This window comes from Melozone crissalis, unplaced genomic scaffold, assembly GCF_028551555.1.
Source record: "Melozone crissalis strain CALT ecotype California unplaced genomic scaffold, PUWL_Pcris_2 ptg000042l_1, whole genome shotgun sequence".
Lineage (NCBI taxonomy): Eukaryota > Metazoa > Chordata > Aves > Passeriformes > Passerellidae > Melozone > Melozone crissalis.
Genome location: NW_026535820.1, coordinates 26,511,155 through 26,526,154, shown reverse-complemented (window position 1 = coordinate 26,526,154; position 15,000 = coordinate 26,511,155). Strand labels below are relative to the sequence as shown.

At 35.2% G+C, this 15,000-nt stretch overlaps 1 protein-coding gene across 1 annotated transcript in view; it reads right to left on the bottom strand.

The window, feature by feature from the left end:
* Window positions 1-14,647, bottom strand: part of CCDC102B (coiled-coil domain containing 102B) — a 123,406-nt gene extending 108,759 nt beyond the window's left edge. Inside the window, 3 exon segments of the mRNA XM_054284548.1 lie at window positions 7,421-7,529; window positions 12,011-12,219; window positions 14,042-14,647. Coding sequence (XP_054140523.1) covers window positions 7,421-7,529; window positions 12,011-12,219; window positions 14,042-14,647 — 924 coding nt within the window.
* Window positions 14,648-15,000: the final 353 nt, after the last annotated feature.

Below are 15,000 nucleotides of genomic sequence, written 5' to 3'. Positions count from 1 at the left end.
TGTTCTAGGAAATTTAAAATTGTTGTGCTGCTTAGAGTTCAGATAAATATATCATAGGTCATTTCTCCAAACAGCTCTCCTTTCAGAGTAAGAAGCTGAAATATACAGCTTTAGTTGTTTGATCTAGATAAGCAATTACATAAAATAATTTCTGTAGAGCAGTGGTCTGGTGGAAAGTGCCTGTAGCAATGGTTCTACTGCTTACAGTTTACATGTCTTCTGTTTTCTGAGCCATACCCAAAATAGAACATCATACTGGTAATTTGAAGTTACAAGTGTCCCTGAAGAATCTTTTGTGACAATTCCTAATCACCTGTTACTACATAGTTTAGGAACTGATCAAAGGTTCATTGACACCAGCAGATTTCTCATTGACTTCAAGGTGTCGCTCATGCTGTTACTTGAAGAAATATGCAGTATTTCACCAGTGTGAAAGTTTTGCTTCAAAATGGAAGAAAATTATCTAAAGCTGTTTTCTCAGTCAAGCCTCATCCCAAACTGGATTTTTAATTTTTAAGTGACACATTGCTCCTCTTATCCAGATAAGAATAAAAAAAAGGAACTGAATCACTAACTGCAAAATGCTTGTATCTTTAATTAGATATCTTTGATGTCATCAATTTTCAACATTCTACCTGTCATCACATTTAGCTCTTCAGTGATTTGTTACTTTTCTCAAGTAAATTCAGCCCAAGTTGATTTTATGTGAATGAATGACAGGTAAGCACACTAGCAGAAATATTTACTTTAACAACTAAATGAATGCTAAAATAGAATAGCAAAAGGTAAATTCAGGGCAGCTAAACATATGTTAAAAATTAGATATTAAATAGCCTTTTTTTTTTTACTATACACAGCAAAGAATTAATTTCTGATATAGAGAGCCATATGGTGAACTGACCACATTCATACCTTATCAAGAAGCAACTTTGTCATAATTTTGGGTCTTTCAATCTGAACTATGAAAAATTCTTTTAATTAAAAATGCAGTCATAGAATCATACAATGACCTGAATTGGAAGGAACCTTGAAGATCGTCTACATCCAACCCGCCTGCTCTGGGAAGGAGAACCTTGACTCATCCCTATGACCAAGATCACTTCATGTACACAAACACACAAATACACACACATCTATGAGTGTGTGCATTTGCACATTCCTCCCTCATCTTCCTCGTTTCACCACCAAGTAAGTTATACTTTCTGCCAGTGGCAGAACAACAAGCTATACAAACCTCCTCAAATGGTGCCATTTGGTCACGGTGTTCCTGTCACAGAAAATCTGTGTGCAGAAATATGTTTCAGCATGCACACATGTTTCTTCTGAACATGCTTTCTCACAGAAATAACTTTTCATCTCTCACTTGTCCTTAAATTAAAAATAAACAATAAATAATCCTTGTCTTGCTTGGTGTTTTCAATGCAAATTGTGTAATGAAGACAGAGAAAATATTGGCAAGTATGAGTCAATGGAGTTTAAATATCTTGTCAGAAGCCAGTATGAGCAAAAAAGTCAATGATACTGTAGGCTTATCTTGCACTTTCTAAATTAGATTTGTGGGAAAATAAACATCAAATGGAACCTTAATTTTATGTGGCATGACAAATTATACTTTATGCTGGACACTAAGAACATTAAGTACGTCATTTCCAGAGATAAAACTAAATATGAACGGGGACCTGATATATGAAAAGAGTGGAAAGAATAGTTAACTCTTTGCAAGAATTGCTGCTGAAGCAACACTACAGAATTCTGTCCTTACTCTCTGACCACCTGTCAGTTATTGTAATTTACACAGGAACACTCAAAATTCTCAACCTAGTCTAAAAATAATGAGATTTTATTACAGGAAAATTAACTGCACCAAGATTCCATTCTATGAAGTCATTTGCATTCTCAAATAATTCAGATGTTGTTTACAGAAAATTGCCTAATGATATTTTAAATCTCAGCCTTGAGGCTTCTGATATCAAACTTTATAAAAACTCCTTTAGCACACTAAAATAGACTACTGTCTATTCTCTAGGAAAGCACTATAAAATTTTTTTGTACAGAATTGTTTTCCTATGATAGCCATGCAAAGCACTCAACATTTCTGGGCATCTTAGGTAAGAAATTTAACAGAGAAATTCATAGGAGGCAGTACAGCCATTCAGGTTTATGTCTGGTAATTATTATGCTTTCTACAGGATTCAGGGAACAGTCAGAAGGCATTTTTTGAGTCAGGTGAAGAGTATGTGGCAGAATGGATGATCTTACTATATGTATCCTAATTTTCTGTAAGATTATAAGAGTATCACTTTTCTATTTCACATATGTAGTAAGTGAATGAAAAAAGCAAGTTCAGGTAAACAGCTGTGTAGCACCTTCACACTACAAGGTAATTTCATAATAAAGATTTCTGGAGAAGATAGAAATAATCCAGAGTCTTTAACAAGATCTACCTGCTGAAAACCTGAGCCTCCAAACAGGCTGTTCCACTTTAAAGAGCATTTAAATGCTTACAGTGATAGGAGAAGATTTAATTTATCCAGAAGCTTCATTCACATCAGTGGAGCTTCCTTCATCTGGGGACAACAGGTAGGAAACCATTCACAATCTCTTAAAGAAAGTAATGCTCCTAAGTAACAACACATAGATTGTTGTAATATAATGTAAAACATCTATATACTGAGAGAGAACAGAAAACATTTGTTTTAAAAAATGTTTAAAGATGGTTTTTTTGGCTCTATTGCAAAATCAATAGCTGGTGACTTATTTTCAGTTGTAAACAACAACAACAAAAAAAAAAAGAGCAAGAACAGAAATGTCTCTGCCACATATACAAAATGCCCATTTAGCTTGTTTTCCTTTTTATCTAGGTATACTTTTTTATCACTGATGTTCCAAAAAGATTTAAGTACCAATTAGTGTAATTTTTACCTCATATCCCATGAACAGGATAGGAATTTCCCTCATTAACTACCAAAGCACTAAATAATGGAGAGGAAGAGTACATTCTGTACTTCAGCTAACTGAAAATTCTTTTAAACCACACAGACCTGCACTGCCTATAGTGGCATTTGTAAGTCTACAGTGCACACCAGTGGACTATAGTAGTACATGCACTTTTCCACTTTTTTCAGGATAGTTTTGTAAATATCCCATCTTATTTAACTCTTAAATGACCAGAAAAGCACATCATTCAGGATTTATAAGGATGGATCTAAAATTTTGAGGAAGATTTGCAATGAGTATAAACAAGAATGATTAATTGTACATAAGATAAAATGATCATTCTAAAACCTAAAACTTCAACAGGCTTGCTCATTCCAATTCTCTGTTTGCAAACATCACAGCAACACACCAAGGATTTGCTTTGTTTTCCAGAGGCCAAAGACCTAACTAATCAAACTCAGACATACTTTTTGTGTTTCTCAGACTGATGGTTAATTGAGCTATAAACTAAACTGTATCTGAAAAAAATTGCATACTCCATTCCTGGGGACATTCAACAAGCAAATTTATGCATGTAAAAATTTTCATGTTCTTCCTCCTCTTTACAACAAAATTTACTTTAAACTCAAGTATAACTAATGTCAATACTCTTTATTTGCTCAACAGCTTTTCAAACAATTTTTGTCTTTCTGTAGATACTCACGCAAATACAACAATTAGTGTAATTTTATGCTGAGTAATTTCTTTCCTGTTTTTAAAATAACAAAGTGTTTTACATCTTTTAATAGATGAACAGAATTCTTAGAACAAAAAAAAAAGGAAATTATCAGTTACAACACCAAATGCAACTTTCTGTTGTACCTGTTAAAATGGTCTAATTTACAACCCCAAGCAAGTCACGATCAATGCTAGTGTTGCACAAAGCTGCCTATAATGCTCATGGTTACTATGATCATAGATTGTCAATTTACTACTTTTTTTAATTAACTCAATATATTGAAAACTTATTTGCAACTTCCAAATTGATGCTGAATGGATAATATGTTAAAACAACGATCATCAAGATCACCAAGGCTTTCCATATTTAGTTTGTTTCAGGATGAGTAAATACTTGTCTTCTAATGAAAGTAACTGAAGAAAGTGATTAGTTACTGGGACCACTAATAATCAAGTCTTTATAGCTGTGAAGTTTCTAACATTCCCCAAAATCTCTCCAACTTCGAAAAGGCTAAAAGAGCTATCCACTCCTAAAAATGGTTTCATTCGCAGTGGCACTGTCACTTGCAAACCAAGCACTTTGTTTTCACATTCACAGTGGGACTGTTAGGAAATCTACCAAAGGAAATAGCAGATTAATTTAGTCAAGGACATGAAAATAATCCAGATGTAATAATTGATCTGCTTTTAATCTAGAAATTCCTTTGTGATTTAATATTGGAAATTTATATTGGAATCAGATTCCATACTTAGCCTAGTAGATATCTGCACTTTATTCCACTTTCAAATTTTTCACTGTCAAAATTCTTGTCTGTTGTTCCAGCATCCATTTCTCAACAGTAATATATAGTGAGTAATATTTTCATCTGTGTTGACAACACACAAGGTTTGGTTTATTTCAGTAGAGTTTCCACTTACAGAAACCCCCTCCACTGATATAAATAATTTCTTTCAAATTAGTCAGATTCATCCAGATCAGTGTATTTTTCTGTAATTTAAAAATGAGATTTATGTCATAAATGTCAGAAGCTGAAAAGAATGCTCAAAATATTACCTCCTGTTAGCAATTAAAGCAATTGAGCATGTTCCCAAGAAAAAAGCAGCAACACATATATGTAGACATGCAAATGCATAAATACTGTTCTCTATCTCCAATGAATTCTCAGAAAAATTTTACTTCCTGTTGTTCTATTCCTGATGACAGTGCCGTAAAGCATTTAATGAAGATTAAATTTCTTAAACAAAACTATTAAATAAACCTAGAGTTCTTCTGTTTGGCACAAGTATAAAAGCTAAAATCCTACTTAATGAGCAAACAGAAAATAAAGAACTAAAATTTAAAGGAACTCAAATATGAAAGATAGATATTACTTTGTTGCTGCGTTGCATATGCATCACCTATTAACTGGAACTTGAGATTTAATAGACTGCTTGCAATTCTTTCCAGAAAATGAAAGAAAACTAATTAAATTCCTTCCATTATTCAAAATCTGAGATGTTAAATTCATAGGACAGTTTAAATTCACTATCTATGTTTAGCTATATAAACACACATCTTGAGTTTTGTTGGACCAAAGAGGTCCTCTATCCATTGTCCTGAAAGCTAAAACCTGGAAACTGCAATACAAATATTTCTTATTCTTCTAATCATGGACACAGATTGAAATGAACATGTATTTCCTAACACCAATTCAACACAACCAGGTAATGTTCTTAAATTACTCCTTCGAGGCTGATCTTTGTAAAAGTACATTGCTTTTTGGCATCAGACCTCCACCATGAGTGCCCTGCTGAGCTAAATCAGTCTCCTGGCACATCTACCTGTTCTCCTGAGTATTAGGACAAACCTTGGTTGTACTCCAAGGTCTGACAGGTTTGGTTGACTCCTTTGTTTTCCTATCAGAATTGCCTCCCTTGGGAGCCTTCCCAGCAGTTCCCTGACTAAGCCAATATCCTGCTTTCCTTATGTTCAGGGTCTGTACTCTGCTGCTCGCCTTTCTTCTTTCAGGGTGACTGACACCACTATTTCAAAGCTACCACAGAGGACGAAATTATTTATCATCACATACCCAGTTAGTTTCCTTCATATTAGTCAACAGCAGATCCAGCTATTCATCACCACTTGTTGGCCTTCAGCAAGAATTTATTCCTGAAACCTCACTGAAATCTCTGTGGTTGCACCAGCTATTGTAACTTTCTGGCAGCTGTAGTCACCCACGAGAACTGGGATTTACAACTCCAAGATCTGTGCTCTTTAAACACTTTTTTTTGTTTCCTCATTAGGTGGTCTGTAACAAACTCCTACCACAATGACACCCTCACTGGCCTGTCCTCTGATCCTAAATTCACAAGTCTGATTGTCCTCCATCCTTCTGGAGACCTCAAAAGAACTGAGCTGCTTTTAGATGTGAGGGCAGCTTCCATTCCCTCAGCCCTTCCTTGCCAGTGTTTCTAGAAGTCCTTCACAGTACTCCAGTTGCACGGACTTGGCACAGTATTTGAATCGTTCCAACAATATTGTAGTTCCGTAACCACATACAGACTAATTCTCCCTGCTTGTTTCCTAGGATGCGTGCATTTCCTTGCCAACATTTGAGATGTGTGTCCCTTCACATTGTTTTATCATTCCTGAAGTCTTTCATGCTCCTATCAACCTATACCCTGAGTTTTCCAGTGACCACCTCTTTATTTCACTGTGGTGTGTAATCTCTCATTGCTTCCTTTCCTAGTTTGGGTCTCCATGACCTCAACCCCAGAGCTTTGTGATCATTCCCAATATGCCCCCAGCTGGTGCCCATCAGGATGAGTAGTAGCATAGCGGCCTAAGGACCGGACAGACCTCAGCAACCTCTCTGCAATTTTCTGGATCCTAGCCCACAGCAAGCCACATAACACTTAAAAAGCAAGTGGGGAGCAAAGGGGTTTCTATCCTCACAGGAGCAAGCCTCCTACTACCCCCACTTGCTGCTTCTCCTGATGTTAATGTATGGTGTGTGTTAAAGCTGGCTCTGATGCCTCATAAGTTATCGCTTTCTTCACTTACTTCACTACCAGGTGTTTGAACCTTTTGAAGTGCAGATGTGGAAAAAGAGCCATCCTGCAGTAGCTGGAGAACATACCTTTCCAGCCCTCCTACTGTGGGACTCAATTCACTGTGAAACTCACAGCCTCTGACTGCCCCTCCCACGTGGTTCAGACTTTTTTATCTCTGGATCCCTGTGAAGATCCTGTTCATCTCCTCTTTGCCTTCTCTGATCCTGCCCAGCCTTACTTCCTTGTCCAGGTCGATGGGGACAACACATTTTTTCAGGCAATTTCTACACCTCTACTGCTGTATTTCTCCAGCCTCTCAGGAAGTGTGGCAGGGCTTTCCTGAGCATCCCCTTACCCCACATGGACCCTTTCTCTCAGAACACAAGCCCCACTAGACCCTGATCACACACTGCTGTACACCAGGACCACCAGGCTCACCACACATGGGAAGGGAGCACCACAACCTGCCTCCTCTGGCTGGTCCTTCCTGGAAGCCTGTGGAGACATCCTAATGCCACTCTCACAGCTCCCAAGCACCAGGGCTGCCATGGCAGAACCCACACACCCTCACCAGGTAACTCCCACCTGGCTATACAGAATACTTATTGATATATGGTGGATTTGTCACATTCATAAACCATGGAGACAATTTCACTCTTAGCTACAACACAGGAAATCAGAAGTCTAAATTTTCCTTCTTACTCCATGTGATAACAATGTACTGCTAACATACCTGTTTCGGGCTTTCCAGCTTGGTTTGTCTCAGTTCTTCATATTTCCATTTCCAAAGAAATAATTCGTTTTCCATCTTTTCCATTTCTTTCTCCAGAAATACATTCATTCTAAAAAAGTATTTTAAAATTTAACATTGTACAATTTTGAAGCTGACAGAACAAAAGTTACATTGAACTTCCTTCTCATAGCTTGAGCTATGCTGCTTTTGTCAATGTTATATCCTGACTTCTCTAAAAACCATTATCATTGCATAATTAGTCCAAAAGATTCATCAAAAATAATAGTTAAAGAGAAAACAGAAATCCAGTAGTACAGAATTGAAACTTTAAATGAAATAAAATTTTGAGATAAACTGAAGAAAATTTAACTTCAGTTAGTGGTTCAGGCCACCTAATTTATCACAAGTTTCTTCATATTAGTGAAGATCCTCAAAGAAAACATATTACATCACTTGCATTTAGTACAGACAGCAGATTAAACACATGTATACGGGAGAAATATACACTATAGAGACCAGAAACCAAAGATGATTGGTGTTTGATGTTAAAAAACATTATTAAAAGATGTATATGTCATGTTTCAAAAAATAATAGCTCCTGGAAAAAAATGCTAGAAGAATTTCAGGAAAATTTATTATTTAGTGTAGAAGTACTATGCCTGTACAATGAGAAAAATATGAAATAGTTGAAAAGAAATATCTAATACTTGGCAATTAAAGAAACTGTTGTGTGCCTCAGTAGCAATATTCTATTCTAATGGAAGCTAACAGAATTTTTCAACCTTTTTAACAAAGACATTATTGCTGGGCTTACTAGAATATATTTTGAGAATATTTGGTTTAAATATTCACATATTAAACCAAAGTGTATTGATGGAATTTGTCTGGAACTTTTCTATGCAGCAGACTGCAGGCTTATATAGAGATAAGAGTTGCCACTGACTGGGCTGACTCAGGTCCTGGAAGCAATGTCAGCTACTTTAATGAAGCAATCCACTATAGTGAAATATCTTCTTCTCTCTTCTTTTATACCTAAACTGAATGCTCTTGAATCAGGGATCTCCTTTTTCTGCCTAGATTTAGTATATAGCACTGCTTATCTTAGCACAGACCTAGAAATCCCATAACATTACAGTAATAAAAGAAACACCATTATTCACAAAGCAAAATGGAGCAATATGTATTTCATGCATTTCAACTCAACTGTTTTGCTTTCAAAGTAATGGGATATTTCATTGGAATGATATCATGACTTCACTGGGGAACTAAGAGAATTCTTAGTGGGACATTTAATATGGTAGAAAGTGAAAGCATGAAAGATGACATTCTAATACTTTGAATAATTGTCCATTGACTGCACTGAATGCAGTGAAAGTCCTCAGAAATGGTCTATTCTGAAAAGTAAAAGAGGAATGTACAATATGTTTCACTTATTTAGAAGACACTAGTTTTGTTTTGTGTTACAGTACTTAAGTGAGATCACTTTCCTCTGATGCCACTAATTGAAAGAAATTATTCTGATTACATAAAGTTTACTATTTAAATAAAGAAAACGAAGAGTGGAAGAAAGAATATAGCAGACATCAGAAGCAACTTACTTACTAGAATCAAGTTTAGAGCATTTTTCATGGATCTTGTAATGAGACATTTTAACTCATTATCTAATTAAATCACAGAATTACAGAAAATGGTTGAGGTTGAGAGTGACCTCAAGGAGGCCATCTGGTGCAAACCCCCTGCTCAAGCAGGGTTGTCTAGAACTGATTGCTCAGGACCATGTCCAGATGCCTTTTGAATGTCTCCAAGGACACAGACTCAGCAACCTTCCTGGAAACTGGAAACCAGTGCCAGTGTTCAGTGATCCTCGCAGGAAAAAAGAGGATTTTTTGTTGCTTAGTCAGAACCTTTTGTATCCATTGTCTGTGTTACCCAGCCAGTCTTAAGAAGTTCCTCTTTGATATTATCAACTAGCAGTCAACTAGTTTGTGAGTTTTTGGTTTTAGAAGAAATAAACACTTTTAAGTTCAAAACAGAACAAATTGCTATCTTAAAATTGGAAGACAATTAGATGAGAACAATGATCCAAAAGATGACAAAAGATAGCTATTTTAAGCAAATGATTATGCAAAATGCTGAGCCATTCATAAGGTTTGTAATTTCCATTCATGCTAATGGACCTCAAATGTGTAATTGATGTGAGCCATTAGTACCTAGTAGAGCATGTTGGTGTGTAATTTCACACTGTAAACCCAAGCCAAGATATTTTTTTGAATGTCAAAACATTAATTTTCATCCCCCTCACTTTTATTACTTCTTTTAGACATTCTTTCTTTTTGTCCTTTGCAAAGCCTGATCTGTGTGCATAAGGTTATGTCAACATTACTGATGATAGCTCTAAGCAGAATGCAAAAAGCAGAAGTGTTCTCAGGGTGAAAAAACAAAATATCTAATGGAGACAGTTAGGAAACCAAGAAGGTTACTAGTTAGGTAACTTAGAGGGAAGTTCAAACACTAGATTTGCATAAGCTAACTTGACTCTAGAAAAAAGCAGTCAGAGTTCAGTGTGCTGCATATAAACCAGGAAACTGCTGAGAAGTCCTCTGCTGTAGGAGTAAGATCACACTGACTGCTAAAGTAACCTCTGGCCTTGGGGTTCAAGCTGTCTATTATCTGTTTGCTTTTGATGCAACACAGCTGTGTGTTCTTGGCTCAAGTTCACTGAGAAAATTGCTAAGTTGTGAGAAAGAAGCTGTGAGAAAATACTTAAGCTAGAGCCACACAAGATAAGGGGAGTAAAAATGCAAACGGGGTGAGATTGTTGAGATAGTCATTACTAGCAACTCCAGAATACAGGATTAAAAATCCTGACATAAGCAAGAATAAAACCTAAAAGAGAAAACTGGAAATCTGAAGTTGGAAATATGGCAAAATCAGCCAATTCTACCAAGTGGTGGAGACCAACCCTTTCTGAGATAGCAGGCGACAGCCTGCTCAACAGAGATTCAGCTATTTCGAGACTGGTGACTATGACAATACTTATCCTAGTAACATTATTCCTAGCTATTTACTGCCTGCATTGCCAAATATAGTTGCTTCTTAGAAGTTGCATATATTCTGCTTACATAACATCTCTGCATGCATGAAATGTTGCCCTCCTGGAGAGGGAGTTTTTGTACCCATCCCTGCTGCTATGTGGAAATCACTGCTTGGTGCCTGAGGTTAGTAACATGCCCCAGTTACTAGTGTGCCAGTAAATTTATTGTCTTATACCACAGTACAAAATAAATGAATGTGAAATTATTCATAAATGAAAAATTAAAAAAATAAATACATGAATAAATGAAAAAATGAAAAAATCTGTCTCTGTGAAGTACAGTTAAATATTGGTTAGAGAGGCATGTAAACAAACAGACAAAAACCTATTAAAATTTTTCCTGAGAAGTGACTAAAAGTGAATTGAAAAAATTTCCATTTTCTAAATGAAAGTTATTATATATGTATGTATACTTGATTGCTGATGAAGCACCTAGGCCCCTAAATATTTCCACCCCAGGAAAATGGGTATGTGAGGCATCAGTCCCCTAACTCACACCTATATTTGCTTTCACAGGCAAATGAAATACCTTTCAAGGAGAGAGAGCGTGGCCATCTTCTGCTATATGATTCAACTATAGAATTATTGTATGCTTTCTACAATTATCTAATTCATATAACAAAGCACATTAGTTAGGAATTGAATGGATTTTTTACCTCAGACTTGTGCTTTGTACATGACAGTTATGAAATAAACTGACAGGAAGGAAATTCTTCAGCACAGTTTGCCATTGAAGACTCTCTGTACAGAAAGTGTTGAATATATTTGCAAAGGACAGGAAATTTTCTTCCTTTTAATTTTATAATTAACTTCAACTGATTTTGAAATTACCATCACCCGTAGTTACAGCCTGAAGTCTGCTACTACATCATCATGCATCACACGCTGCATGTTTCCTTGAAAAGCCTTTCTGGTGAGATTCAATCTTTCTCAATATTGACCACTTATACAACATAAAACTTCTTTTAGCGCACTAAAATATATGTTTAGCGTTTATGTCAGGCAAATTTGATCTGCTACATAAATGTATGATAAATCTGTTACTCCCTCCTTGTTACTGGCTTTTAACAGAGACTTTGCTACAAGTGAAGAGGTTAACAGAATTTTGCAGCTGATTCATATATTTTGAATTCAAAAACAGCCTTTTTCATTCTGCAGTTGGACTCTTTCAAAGTCTACTGGTAGAGTATATGAAAATTTGTTATTATGCACAAAGCACTCCAATAACTGGGTATAACATACATTAGATACCACTGCATTGATACCAAATTACATATTTGTATGGAAAACCTCTTATTTAAATGACAGACAAGCCAAAGAAAACAATAAACACGTTTGCTGAACTGTTTCTCATAATTCTTATTGAAGCCTTGCAAACAGCAATGACTAAAGTTTAGAACATATGAAGTACAAATTCAAACATCACCATATCTATTTTAGAAACTGTCTAAACCCCTCTATGAGAATTTCAAAAGTAGGATATATTTTGCACTTACTCTCTTTCCTTCTGTAGGATTTTCCTCATCTCAGCCAAATGCAAATTTAAGACTGATACATGTATTAAATCATTCTCTGTTGTCTTAGCTGTAGTGCCCAATCTGATTTTAGGTTCCTCCAAGTAGATGCTGGGAAGTCCATTGGGGAAGCAATTGGGAGGCTTTGGGGTGATTTTTTTATTTTCATTGCTTTGGTCTTTGTTTACATCCTGAGAAAACAAAAATATGACACCTGAGAAAAACATAAGTGAAGGAAAAAGTCTAACATAACTCCAGCAGGGCCTACCAAGGCTCTTCTAGACGTTTAAGGAACAGGAGAAAAAAAGGAAATAGGTAACATCTTAGACAGTTGGACTGTATATGGGTAGAAGGTGCAAAAATGTCAGTATATTTGAATAACTGTAATTTTGTGATTTCTTACAGCTTCTGTTATGACAAGCTTAATATCCAAAATATTTCAAATGTGTCTTTACTAAGGAAATATATTCAATTTCTCTTTTTTTGGCTATAACTCTGGTGAAGATAGAATCTTGGAACTAATAAAACTAGCAATGCAATTTATCCATACAAATAATGTATTGAGAAACTTTACATTAGGAACTCAAAATTTTATGTAAAGTATACTAAAGCAGGCTTATACAAGTTTTTCATAAGGAACAAAGTATATAGATATCTCTTTTGAAGATACTTGTTCTGCATACAAAACATAAGAAAAACTAATATCAAAATCGGAAAAAAATTAAAAGTAAAATACACATTTTTGAGGAAGACTGAATGTCTCTTGTGAACAAGTTTCCCTTAGAAATGTATTTGCTTTACTGTAGCTGAGGAATTTTGTTTAAAAGCTAATCTAATTTTAACAGTTTACTGACAATCCTCTTTCACATCACTCTGTTCTTTTGAGTTTTTAGCATAATACCCAAAATTTACATCAGAAAACACTAGAAACCACTGAAAAAATAAAAATATTTCCCATTCACATATAAAATTTCATTTTTTAAGTAGAAAAAAATTTATACTAAGGAAAAATAGTTAAAGTATATTTTGTGGTATTTCCTTCCAGTGGCAAATTTGTCTGAAAATATGAAAGGCATGCTTTTTTGGCAAAATTTATTCTTGCTACTAACATTACCATTTTTTTGATTTATTTTTTTCGGCTTTCACAGGAATATAATATCGTTAATATGTATTAGAGAGTAAAATGTCCAAACAGAATATATACAGGTCTAAGATCTTGGCAGTTTCTCTTGAATTGAAGTAAAAACTTTCCTACTTTCAACAATGCAGGGAAAAACCCATTTTCCTGGAATGTGTGAAAAAAATTACCTATATTTACAAACACTGCCATCTATTAGAAAACAAGTAAAGACTTTTGGTGGTGTCTATGAAGACTATACAGGGCATTCCAAGGCATAGAATTAAAGGTAGTTAAACATGAACAAATGCTTCGATTTTTGATGAATATAACTGGATCTTTTGTGTAAAGTTAGGAGCTGCTTAACCAATGCTGATACTTGATTTTTTAAATTCTATATCATGATTTAATAGCTCTCCTTATCAAATAAGAAGTCTTGCAAATTTGCAAAAGAACTGCCTACCTTTTCCCATGCTTTTGAAGTTCAGAGAGAATTAAATGATTTTAGACTTTAGGTTCTTTAGAAGCCAAGAACCTAATATGCTTTTTTGGAGGGGAGAAAGAATGTAAGTATACAAAACATGATTAATTCAGATAAGAGAGGTAACCTGTTACTGTAAAACATGAGAGATAATCAAAAAAATATGTAAATTATTGGATATGATAGTCTGCCTCTGTTCCTTAAATGTCTAGTCATAGTGCAAGGGTATGAATTGTTTTCTATATTTTCCCATATTAGAAATATTTAGATGGGGGTGTCAGGGGGCCAAAGGGTTTTGCTAGTGAATGGATCAGGCAACATTTTGGTCAAAATTATTGAAAAATCCCATTTCAACATACACATCCATACTTTGTCACTACTTCATGAACCACAAAAAATATTTCCCATTCTTTACCTTCTTTATGTCTTCTGCCCCAGGAATTTTGATGATTTTGGTTAGGTCTTTTGGAGGTTCTGGTTCCAGAAACATTAACAGGCTTTGGTCTTTTTTAATACTGCATATTTCTGAGCAACAGCATTCAGTTTTCCAAGCAGTTCCATTTTCTAAGTTTTCCTTCTCACTTACTAAATCCTGATTTATTTTTTTAAGCACACTAAGCTCTTTGATGACACTGTCTAGTCTGATTCTCAATTGTCTTGCTTCCTCTCGTGCTTTGTTTCTTTCTCCTCTCACTTTGCTCCATTTCTCTCTCCAATTAGCGGTGCAATCTGACCACCAGCGCATGGTCTTCTCCATTTGGGCAGCTCTGGCTTTGACTTCCTCCAGTTCCTGAATTTTTACTGCTTCAAAAATTTCCCAATCACTGCTGTAACTTGTATGCATATGTGCATAAAGAGGTGAATTTGGGTAGAAACTTTGAGATGGAAGATTTGAATGAAACAGGTGGTCACCTGGTTGCCAACATCTATCTAATTTACCAGGTTGTGTTGGTTGGGTCCCAAAAACCTCCATCTCTTCCATTTGTTTCTGAATGGAGTCTAAATTAATGTTTTGATTCATCATCTAATTTCACTCCTAAAAAAGACAAAGACAGACAATAATGTAGCTTTTAATTAATTATATTGTATGAATAACCTTCAACAGTTGGGGTTTTTCCTGCTGTAATAGTGAGTTGATGCTGTTCATGTTTTAGAAATGTGCTTTATCAACATGAAATAGCTATTAAAATATCTTTTATTTAATACTTTTTGAGTACAGCATAAACAGACACACCTATTATTTGGCTAGGATTTGCTTGCAAAGGAAGAGTCATTAAATAATCATAGTGCTCTCAAAAATGTTTGAGTCTAAAAAAAACAAACGAAAGCTTCCTTCCTTCAAGAAAAGATTGAATTGAATCAATATATATTTTA